At 42.0% G+C, this 12,429-nt stretch overlaps 1 protein-coding gene across 2 annotated transcripts in view; it reads left to right on the forward strand.

Annotated features, from left to right (window-relative positions):
• The window catches only part of LOC115457898 (zinc finger protein 436-like), a 100,886-nt gene that overhangs the window by 39,515 nt on the left and 48,942 nt on the right, over positions 1 to 12,429 (forward strand). For both annotated transcript variants that reach the window (XM_030187578.1, XM_030187579.1), the window contains exon 3: positions 10,616 to 10,742. In XM_030187578.1, coding sequence (XP_030043438.1) covers positions 10,616 to 10,742 — 127 coding nt within the window. The remainder of the gene's footprint in view (positions 1 to 10,615; positions 10,743 to 12,429) is intronic.

The raw sequence follows: 12,429 nt of genomic DNA on the forward strand, positions 1-12,429 counted from the left end.
TTAAAATCGGTCATAATTGCAAACTGAGTTTGTAGAAACAAAGAAGAACTCTAATGTCTAGGGACAACTATTTTTGGACTTTCAGAATGAGTGTAAGAATACACAGTTATAACGCTGAATGTTCTCACAGACAGAAGATGGATTAGCTTTTGAACTGCAGCCATTAGAACTCTCAAGGGTTGTAATGTTTGTCATTTTGAACCCACATATCAGAAAAAGAAAGAGAAAATATGGGTGAATTCACCCCTAAGTTCATTCTTTTCAAAGCAAATTCTGCTGTGGGCCTACTCTTAAAAGCTTAGGTTGAATCTTCTTGGCAAATTAGTAATTAAAGCTAGAACAACAATGAAAGATGTTTGTATTTGGCCAACCTGATCATCTGGTGTAAACACCCCACATTTATCTTAGTTTTCATCAGTAGACAGAGCAAAGGACAGATGTTGATGTCAGCATGCCTGATTGGAATGAGCATGTCTGTGCAGTAGTGGAAAATTCTGAATTTAAAACATTCTATGAACTATTGTTGACATTCCTAAGTCATAGATAAGATGTGCAGCTATCAGTGGAGGGCAGCGCCTTTCTTTGAAGAAGAAATAGTAATCGAACATAATTTTTCTACTCCGTATAAAGGTGAATGCATTCTTTTGCTGAGTATTTCGAGGAGTGGGGCTGCAAAGAAAAGTAAGAAAGGACGGTGGGACACCAGCACAGTAGGTTTCTGGTTAGCGTTCGGTAAAGAAGATCTTCCTGGGCTAGGCAGTTGTGCTGATATATTCTTTCCAGTATGGCCCATCTAGTCTGCCCAGTTAGGTGGCTAGAGCTGTACCTGCTGTTCTGTGCAGGTTACCCCCTCCCCCATGCCTTAGTTTAGAATTGTACCTGCTGCTCTGTGTGGGTTACACGCCTTGGAGCCAGGCAGGTCCGGGGGGGAGGGGCGCGCACCAACTGATAGTCTGCAGGGGGGCGCCAGAGACCCTAGGCACGGCCCTGTCCCTAACAACCCCCCCCCCCCCACACCCCGTTGCCCTCTTCCCTTCTCCAGCTCACTCTCCTGCTATACATGGCACTTCATTACCATTCATCTCTCGTCATCACCTGAAACCATCCACCCCTCCGCTGTATCCCTTGGAGCCTGAACTCTGATGGCCCCCAGGATCCCGTTGGAGAGAGTCCTATAGTATGTCTCTAATGGTAGTATGGATGGGTAGATGGACAGGAACTTTCCAAACTCTTATAAAACTAGCGGATCTCTTTGTAGATACAGTCCTGTACATTTTGAATGCAGGATATTCTTCGTCCCTTCTGCCCCCTCCCTTCCTCCCCCTCTAACCCTTCCAACCCCCCCCCCCCCCCCATTCCATGTATTTAAAGCTCCTGTGGGGAGCACATTACTCTGAATATAGTGTGTGACCTACCCAATGTATCCCAATATTGTGGTGTCCCCCTAATAGTACAAACCCCCCTCTATTCCCTTCGGCTCTGTGTTCCCCAAGCGGGGATACTTCTTGATCTTCCTCCTAGATCCTCCTTTCCCCCCTCCATTTCCTATTTCCCGTGTTTCTGGGTGATGTTCATGAAAACGTGTTCAATACCAAACTACGGGCTCTGTGGGACAAGATTGGATATAATTATTCCAAACGGACAGAAATTGTTGTTTCCTCTTGAATGTCACTCGGGCATATTGTAGCTGTAACATCATCAGACTATGCAATCTGTTCCTCCAATGCCAATATGAAGGTGCCTGATCACTGGTCCATATCCCCAATATCACTCTCTTGCCCAGCATCGCTGCTTTCCAAAGTAACAGTTTATAATTTTTATTATGCACCCCAAAATCCTCATACTGGTCTAACAACCATCCTCTAGGTGATAACTTAACTGGCCCAACCCCCAGGCTTTCCATGTAAAGAGCAATGTTCTTCCAAAAGGCTTGAATTCCAAAATGCGTGTATAAAGGAATTAACTTCTGTCTTACATTTCTTACAAATTGGCAAATCTATACCTCCCGCTTTAAAAAGACGTTCCTGAGTAAAATAGGCTCGGTGCAGCACACGAAAATTGCATTCTCTGAGCTCCGCACTCACCGACCCTGATGGGATCCTCCCTACCAACTGGTTCACGTCTATCGTTGTGACCAGTATACCCAAATCATGACTCAATTTTCGCTGCAGGTCCCCCTTCTCTTGTGGCCGCTGAATGACCTCTAGCACCTTTTTAAGAGTGGACACCGAAACGCCTCTATCCTGAATGCCAGGATTACTTTTAAATTGTGCGTTTTTCTCTTTGCAATATTATATGGCATGACAGCGGATTATATGCAGCCCTTAATAACTATTCCCCTATGCAATATACTACCCTAGACTTCATCTTCCAGATTGCAAGAGAGTGAATTATAAATCAGTTCACTTTCCTGACTTTAGATACCAGGGTGCTAAGTGGTGGAATTCACTGCCAATGGCATTCAAGGATCAGCCTGATTATTTGCTGGAGGAGTGGCCTTGTGGTTAGATCACCAGTCTTGACATCCAGAGGTGGCTAGTTCAAATCCCACTGCTGCTCGTTGTGACCTTGGGCAAGTCACTTAACCCTCCATTGCCTCAGATACAAAATTAGATTGTGAGCCCTCCAGCGACAGAGAAATACCCAGTGTACCTGAATGTAACTCACCTTGAGCTACTACTGAAAAAAGGCGTGAGCAAAATCCAAATAAATAAAATAAAAATAAATATTTTGTAAAAAACTGAAAATTTTCTACTTTGAGAGGTTTATGTCCATTTGATGGCGTATCTTAAATTGCAACTGGCCGTCAATGGCCTATATTTGATATTTTGTTTATGGCTTTGTAAACCTTGTCTGTTAGCCACATTGATCTCACGTGTGTTCAGGATAATGTGGGGCATAAATGTCAAAATAAATAAATATGTATATAACTATCAGCTTTTTCAATCTGTCTGTTATCCATGGTGGGAAAATCTCTGCATTCATAAGAACATAAGCATTGCCATACTGGGACAGACCGAAGTCCATCAAGCCCAGTAGCCTGTTTCCAACAGTGGCCAATCCAGTTCATAAGTATCTGGCAAGATCCGAGATCAGATTTTATAATGCTTATCCTAGAATATGCAGTGGATTTTCCCGAGTCCACCTTAATAATGGCTTATGGACTTTTCTTTTAGGATATTATCCAAACCTTTTTTTTAAACCCTTCTAAGCTAACTGCGTTTACCACATTCTCTGGCAATGAATTCCAGAGTTTAGTTACTTGTTGAGTGAAGAAATTTATTACTTTGTAACTTCTTTGAGTGCCCCCTAGTCCTAGTATTTTTGTAAAGACTAAACAAGCAATTCACATCTACCTGTTTCGCTCCCCTCAGCCGTAGGTGAAGAGCCCTAGCCACTTTTGCCTTTCCTCATAGGGAAGTCATCCCATCCTCTTTATCATTGTTATCGCCCTTCTCTGTACCTTTTCTAATTCCACGATATCTTTTTTGAGATGCAATGACCAGAACTGCACACAGTATTTGAGGTGAGGTTGCACCATTGAGCAATACAAAGGCATCTCAGTTTTGTTTTCAATTCCTTTCCTAATAATTCCTAACATTCTATTTGTTTTCATAGCTGCTGCTACACATTGAGCAGAGGGTTTCAATGTATTATCAACGATAACACCTAGATCCTTTTCCTGATCGGTGACTCCTAATGTGGAACCTTTCATCACGTAACTATGGTTTGGGTTCCTCTTTCCCACATGCATCACTTTGTACTAACTCACATTAAAAATCATCTGCCATTTGGATGCCCAGTCTCCCTGTCTTGTAAGGTCCTCTTGAAATTTTTCACAATTCTCTTGTGATTTAACAACTTTGAATAACTTTGTGTCATCAGCAAATTTAATTACCTCACTAGTTATTCCCACCTCTAGATAATTTATAAATATGTTTAGACTACTGCAATCTGCTTCTTGCTGGCCTCCCACTTAGTCACCTCTCCCCTCTCCAGTCGGTTCAAAACTCTGCTGCCCGTCTCATCTTCCGCCAGGGTCGCTTTACTCATACTACCCCTCTCCTCAAGACCCTTCACTGGCTCCCTATCCGTTTTCGCATCCTGTTCAAACTTCTTCTACTAACCTATAAATGTATTCACTCTGCTGCTCCCCAGTATCTCTCCACACTCGTCCTTCCCTACACCCCTTCCCGTGCACTCCGCTCCATGGATAAATCCTTCTTATCTGTTCCCTTCTCCACTACTGCCAACTCCAGACTTCGCGCCTTCTGTCTCGCTGCACCCTACGCCTGGAATAAACTTCCTGAGCCCCTACGTCTTGCCCCATTCTTGGCCACCTTTAAATCTAGACTGAAAGCCCACCTCTTTAACATTGCTTTTGACTCGTAACCACTTGTAACCACTCGCCTCCACCTACCCTCCTCTTTTCCTTCCCGTTCACATTAATTGATTTGATTTGCTTACTTTATTTATTTTTTGTCTATTAGATTGTAAGCTCTTTGAGCAGGGACTGTCTTTCTTCTATGTTTGTGCAGCGCTGCGTATGCCTTGTAGCGCTATAGAAATGCTAAATAGTAGTAGTAGTAGTAGTAGTAAAAGCAGCAGACTCTTGGGGAACCCCATAATCTACCTTTCTCTATTGAGAATATTGACCATTTAACTCTACTTTCTGTTTTCTATCTTTTAACCCGTTTTTAATCCACAATAGGACATTACCTCCTATACCATAACTTTCTAATTTCCTCAGGAGTCTTTCATGAGTTCCTTTGTCAACTGCCTTTTGAAAATCCAGGTACACAATATTGATTGGCTTATCTTTAACCACATGCTTAGTCACCCCTTCAAAGAAGTGTAGTAGTTTGGTGAGGCAAGATTTCCCTTGACTAAATTCATATTGACTTTGTCCCAATAATCCATGCTGATGTATATGCTCTGTAATTTTGTTCTTTATGATAGTCTCTACCATTTTGTCTGGCACCGATGTCAGGCTCACCAGTCTATAATAGCCCGGATCACTTCTGGAACCCTTTTTAAAAATTGGAGTTATATTGGCCACCCTCCAATCTTTCTGTACCATGCTTGATTTAAAGATAAATTACATATTACTAACAATAACTCTGCAAATTCATTTTCCAATTCTATCAGTACTCTGGGATGTATACCATGTGGTTCAGGCAATTTGCTACTGTTCAGTTTGTCAGATTGCTCCATTACATCTTCCATGTTTACAGAGATTTGTTCCAATTTCTCTGACATTGAATACCATTTCTGGCACCGGTATCTCTCCCACATCTCAGTGAAGACCAAAGCAAAGAATTAATTTAATCTTTTTTTGTTGTTGTTACATTTGTACCCAGTGCTTTCCCACTCATGGCAGGCTCAATGCGGCTTACATGGGGCAATGGAGGGTTAAGTGACTTGCCCAGAGTCACAAGGAGCTGCCTGTGCCTGAAGTGGGAATCAAACTCAGTTCCTCAGTTCCCCAGGACCAAACCACTAGGCCACTCCTCCACTCCTCTCTGCTATGGCCTTGTTTCCCTGATTGCCCCTTTTATCCCTCGGTCATCTAGCAGTCCAACTGATTCTTTTGCCGGCTTCTTGCTTCTAATATACCTACTGTGTTTTTGCCTCCAATGCAATCTTCTTTCTTTCCTTATCAGCACTTTGCATTTGAGTTGCCATTCCTTATATTGTTTCCTATTACTTTCAGTCAGATCCTTCTTCCATTTTCTGAAGGATTTTCTTTTAGCTGTAATAGCTTCCATCACCTCACTTTTTAACCGTGGTGGCTGCTTTTTGCCCTTCCTTCCTCCTTTTTAACACATGGAATATGTCTGGTCTGGGCTTCCAGGTTGTTAATTTTGACCAACATCCACACCTGATATAAATGTTTGACCTTTGCAACTGCTCCACTAATTTCTTTTTTTACCGTTCTTTTCATTTTATCATAGTCTCCTTTCTGAAAGTTAAATGCTAACATAAGTACATAAGCACCGCCATACTGGGAAAAGACCAAGGGTCCATCAAGCCCAGCATCCTGTCTCCGACAGTGGCCAATCCAGGCTTCAAGAACCTGGCAAAACCAAAAAAAAAAAAAAAATTGTAATAATGTTCAATGGACTTTTCCCTCAGGAATTTGTCCAAACCCCCTTTAAATTCCGTAAGGCCAGCTGCTGTCACTACATTCTCTGGCAACGAGTTCCAGAGTATTAGATTAGATAACGTATTAGATTTCCTGTGTGTACTTACTCCAGATCTGATATCAAATCTGATCATGTTATGATCACTGTTATCAAGCGGCCCCAGCATCATTACCTCCTGCACTAGATCATGCGCTCCACTAAGGACTAGGTCTAGAATTGTTCCTCCTCTTGTTGGTTCCTGATCCAGCTGCTCCATAGGCAATCCTTGATTTCACCAAGGAATTTTACCTCTCTTGCAAGCCCTGATGTTAAATTTACCCAGTCAGTATTGGGGTAATTGAAATTACCTATTATTATTGTGTTTCCCAGTTTGTTAGCCTCCCTAATTTCTGATAACATTTCTATATCTGTTTGGTCATCCTGGCCAGGCGGACAGTAGTACGCTCCTATCACTATTCTTTTCCCCTTTACACATGGAATTTCTATTCATAGGGATTCTAAGACGTGTTTCGTGTCCTGCAGAATTTTTAGTCTATTTGATTCAAGACTCTCTTTACCATATAATGCTACCTCTCCACCAATTCAATCCATCCTATCACTGCATATATAATTTGTATCCTACTGATTATCTTCCTTCCACCAGGTCTCAGAGATGCCTATTATATCTATATTTTATAATATTTGTATATTTTCATTTAGTGCAATATATTCTAACTCACCCATCTTATTTCTTAGGCTCCTGGCATTTGCATATAAACATTTGAAACAATGTTTGTTGTTCCTATTGTGGTATGTAGCCTGGGGCCCACTGCAAAAGCAGTTAAAAGTGGACAAATCAGGAAAAATCCTTTGTTCAAGTTTAGCTATTTTTGTGCTTAGTCCCTTTAAAAGGGGTTTGACTACAATTCCCAGAAGGCTATGCATTGCGAAGCCAGAAAGGTTGTGCTCAGAGACGCGGAAGCTGCTGACTCATCAGGCTTCCACATCACCTTCCTGGAATATGAAAGGGGAATTTAAAAGGAAGGATTAAGGTTTGAGAGAGGGACACACCCAAGGGGAAGAACAGCACTCCAGGGTTCTAGAGAGGCTCTGGGAGCTCTAAGGTTAGAGGACAGGTCAAGGCTCAACCCTGTCAGCTCACAGCTGTGCCTGGACTGGGAGAGGGATCTCTTCCCAGTAAAGGATGGACCCCAGGGTTGATAACGCTCTGTTGCCAAAGGAGTCCTAACCTAGAAAGAGGCAAAGATGGGGCAGTGCTCCAATGGGTAACTGAAGTGAAGGTTCAGTGCCTGGGATGAGGGAGCAGGATTCCCTTTAGGCTAGGAACTAGTCCAGTGGTTGAGACAGGAGGGTTCAAGCTGTAACAGGGACAAGGAGCCAGGTGTTGAGGGTTGAAGTTCCACTCAACGCAGAGGAGCTCCATGAGTTAGGTTAAGTTCCCAAACAGTTCTTTGTGGTAAAGGGAGAGGCATCTGATGTTGCATGGAAGTCTGTGGGGACAAGGGCAGAGAAAATTCCCTGGTTATGATAGCGGAGTGGGGGAAGGGGCTAGTGGAAAAGCAGAAAATCCATAGCTATTTCAAGTGATGAAAGAATGGTGTTTGTTCTGGTTATGTGGTAAAACTGGGGGGAAGGGCTAGAGGAAAAGCCAAACCCTATAGCTAACTTAAAGGGTGAAAAGAAGTGGTGTTTAACCCTGAGTTTGTAAGGTAGCAAACAAAAAATATATATATATTAAATCTCATATGAACATCTCAAAAGCGTATAAAGGAATAAAAACAGATAGCACACATAAAAAATCATAAATATGTAAACAGTCATAACATTCAAATCAATAAAGATAAATAATATCAAATAGTATCAAATAATATCAGATGTCATTAAAATGGTGTTGCAAGGTAGATGAATGCATAAATAATACAAAAACAATTGCATATAAAAAATACATAAAGGAATATATAAAAAATAAATGTAAATTATGGTATAGTTTCATGTATGATTTTCATAAACTCTAGACAGGAAAAAAACAAACAATGTACGATGTATTTTTTTATATATTCCTTAACCGGCTATCCACTGATATTCAGCGGGGGATAACCCTGGTTAGCAGCTATCCGCCGATTTTTAAACTGGGTTTCGCAGCCATATGTGAAAACATGGTATATCTTTGGCTGGTTTAAAGATAACCGGTTAAGTGTGAATATTTACTTAGCCGGTTATCTTTAAACCACCCAAAACTAAAGTGAATATTCAGTGCCGTTCACCAGAAACAGCCCAGCATTGAATATCTGGGCTTAGCGCCGATCGTGAGAGTTAGCCAGTCTAACTCCCGCGGTCTGAATATCGGCCTCACTGATCCCTCGAAGCTGAGCGGGAGTCCTCTAACTGCGCTGCTGCCAGTTGGAGGTGGTACTTCAATATTGTGTTTTCAATGGCTAGAGACAGGCGGGGTCCCTGGAGTCCTGCAGAGTCTGTCCCTCACTGTTGAAAATGTAATAGTGAAACTGCACCTCCCCCTGGCAGGACTTTAGATGGAGGACTCATGCTCAGCTTAGAGAGAACAGTGATTGACCTTCAAGTTCTGTCTATTACAAAGCGAATGTTCCTCTCCATGAGGTATATCAAAATCTACACTTTCCTTGCATTAGAATGATACAAAAAATCATATATTTTTTGTGATAAACTTTCCCTACCTTGTATACGTTGTTTAGTGGCCTCTCCATGAGGTCCCTTAAACGTATCAAGCAGTTCCTACCGTTTGACCTATTCAGGTCTCTAATCCACTCTCGTATTGAGCCATTTTGACTACTGCAATGGGATTTACACCGGCTGCAAAGAACACACCCTTAAGAAACTCCAGACGGTGCAGAACACGGCGGCGAGATTACTATTTGGCAAATCTAGGTTTGAGGCAGCAAAACCCCTTAGAGAGAAGCTCCACTGGCTCCCAATTAAAGAACGTATCAAATTCAAAATCTGTGCTCTTACCCACATGATCGTATACGGGGAAGCTCCAGCTTATATGTTCAGCCTGATTGACCTCCCTCCCAGAAATTCCAAGTAGCCGTCCCGCACCTGTCTCAATCTCCACTTTCCTAACTGCAGGAACCTAAGATACAAGCTACTCTTCGCCTCCTCTTGTTGCTTTATGTGTCCTGGTTACTGGAATGCTCTACCATCAACATTAAAAGAGACTGCTGATCACAGTCTGTTCAAGAAATCCCTAAAGACTTATCTATGTGATAGATCTTACTCCTCTGCTGCTTAACTTCTTGCCGTCCCTCATTCATTTCTCCTGTTGTTTCCCTCCCTCCCCTTCATGTACCTTATTCTCTGTTTTGAACTAGATTTACTATGATGTTCTTTTCATAACATGTTGTAAGCCACATAGAGCCTGCCATAGTGGGAATATGTGGGATATAAATGTTCTCAATAAATAAATAAATTATAAACCTCTGTTTGTTTACTTTATTTATGACTCTTTCAATAATAATGTAAAGCGCTGTGCATATTTTGATCTAAAATTTTTTAGCACTGCTGTCATAAACTATATCTAAATCCCACTACGCCCAGTAGTGTTAGTTTCAGTATAATGCAAGAAGATCACTTGACCGTAGAAAGTCTATGTACTACAATTATATTAAGTTGTAAAGCCATGACCACTGTCTCTCATTATAAAGTAAAAAGTCTTGAATGAATTAACCACAGCCATCCTCTGATCAAATCACAAATTAGAGGCTCTGAGTAAAAAGCAATCATTCTTTGCCATTACTAAATATGAATAAAAACATTGTCTGGAAAGACTCAAAAATGTTAACTTTAATCTTTCATGGAAAGCTATCCAGTTAATGAAAATAACAATGAAACATGACTTAAGTTATTTTTGAATATCATTGCAAGTGGCAGCCATAAGTAGTTCACATTGCATAGATTTTTTTTAAGTACATGTGCTAAGACTATTAGGAACAAACAAAAAAGGAGGACTTACAAATAGTTATCACCTATGCACTCTATGCAGTTCTATTTGGACAAAAATAATCTGTTTGACACATATTTGCGTATGACCATATCATTGATTTTTAATTCATGTAGCTTCTAATTTTCTCCCACTGGAATGTCACAGTTTGAAGGAGTAACTGGGGTCAGTGGGGTGTCAGAGAAAGATGAGATTAGTGGCATGTCTTAATGAGTGACTGGGTTACTAGATGTCAGGGTTTCAGAGAGTAACTGGAGTCAGAAAGCATTAGGATTGTCAAGGAGTCACTGTGGAGTCAGTATCACTGTTGTTAGTTGCTAAAGTTACTGATTGTGTGCAGCATTGCTTGTAAGTTAGAAGGGTATGAATGTTATATCTTATGAAAAAGAATCACCAGTGTTGTCACTATGTTGATGTTTTCATCTCTCCTGGCTAGTGAAAGATAATGTTCCTCCATATCTGAATCTTGGTCTCCTCTATGATTTTGTTACAGGCATCTGTCATATTTCGTGATGTGGCCGTCTGTTTCTCTGAGGAGGAATGGGAGACATTGGAAGAATGGCAGAAGGAGCTGTACAGAAACGCAATGAAAGAGATCCATGGAGCTCTCATCTCACTTGGTACAACAGTTTTTCTGCCTGTGTCTGAGATTTCTCTTTCTACTTATTCCTTTACAAAACAACCAGCTTTGCCCCTTTTTGGCCTTTACTTTCTGCTGTATTTAATATTCCCTGCATGCCCGATGTCAAACTGGCAGTTATGTGAAGGCCCTTTAGAGTTATATGGACTCTGTGGTTCCTAGGAGAGGAAGATATGTCTGAAATTTTTATTTAATTTCAGTTTCTTATATACCGCATGCAAGCCCAAAAGTTATTGAAGCTAATCAGTGTATAGAGGCAGCAACATTAGAAATCCAGAAGGGGGGAGTCAGGTGATGTTGCCTAGCTGAGTGAACGTCCATTAGCTCATTAGTACATGCAAATTCTTATCCTATTTGCCCGAGGGCTTTCTGAAGTTCGTAAGCGCAACTTTGAGGGGTTTTTTGTTCTGCCTGAGCAGGTGTCACGCGGCATGCCAGTAAAGACCCCCCCCCCCCCCCGGGTAGGGAAGGAATGAACGCTCACACGGAACCCCAAGATGGCGACAGGTTCAGCAAATGTGCCAACTGGAAGCTTACAAAACAGCTCACAGTGGTTTTAGACAGCCAAAGTTACAGGCATCTGTTGATGATTAATTAAAGAAAACTTGGAGAGATAGGGGGCCCGCTTGCAGCAGATCAAAGAATGGAGTTGCCTCTTGCCGAGGACTTCTCAGTGTGTCAAGGACCAGGAGAAAAGGGTTGGCGGAATAATGTCCGCATTATCGGTCACCCGGAGGCAGTGAAGGATAAGGAGCTATGGGACTTTATCTAAACCTGGCTACCACGTCAGCTGGGTTTCATTTTCCAGGATTCTTTGATGAAAGTGGAACACGTTCACCATCTGGGGGAACCCAGGGAGGGGGACCAGAGGCCCAGACCAGTGATGGCATGCATACTGAACAACGCAGATAAAGAGAAGGTCATGCAGCTCTTTTGAGCTCAGCGCCAAGTGGACTATCAGGGTGTTCAAATTCTTCTGTTCCAGGATTATTCACCCAGAGTCTCCAAACAGCGCAAGCTGTTGGGTCAGCACTGTAACCAAATATTCTGTAAGGGAGAATTCTCTAAGGGAGAATCTTATACCCTGCCAAGGTGCGTGTGTGTTATGATAATAAAACTTTGTTCTCCGAGGACAAGCAGGCTCAGTATTCTGACTGATGGGTCGTCGTCCGCGACGGCCCAGGAGACCGGAAGAAACTTCAAAAGCAAAGGAATCCTCTGGAACGTTCCGTTACGTGGGCCGACTCACCGCGCATGCGCTAACGGCTTTCCGCCTGCGACGCAAACGTGCACTGCTCAGTTCTTTTCAGTCCACGACTGGGAAAGTTGTTTTTTCTTCACGTTCCCTTTTTCGGCTCAGGAGAACCGTTTTTTAGCGTTCATCGCCCAATTTATCCCCTTTTTTCTTTCTATTCAATTTCGTTTAGTCAAAAATAAAAAAATAAAAACAACCCTTTTTTTCCTTTATTTTATTAGTTTTCTTCTTCCCCTTTGAAGTATCCTTAATTTTTTGACGCGGCCGCCTTTAGACTGCTCGGTTGGGCTGTTTTTTTCCTTTTTGTGCCCCTTTTTTCTTGGCACCATCGAGCCTTTGGATTTTGCGACCGCCGTTTTTCCCTCCAAGTCATTGAGGACACCCAACGGCTTCAAGCATTGTACTCGGTGCA

The sequence above is a fragment of the Microcaecilia unicolor genome, chromosome 14, assembly GCF_901765095.1.
Source record: "Microcaecilia unicolor chromosome 14, aMicUni1.1, whole genome shotgun sequence".
Classification (NCBI taxonomy): domain Eukaryota; kingdom Metazoa; phylum Chordata; class Amphibia; order Gymnophiona; family Siphonopidae; genus Microcaecilia; species Microcaecilia unicolor.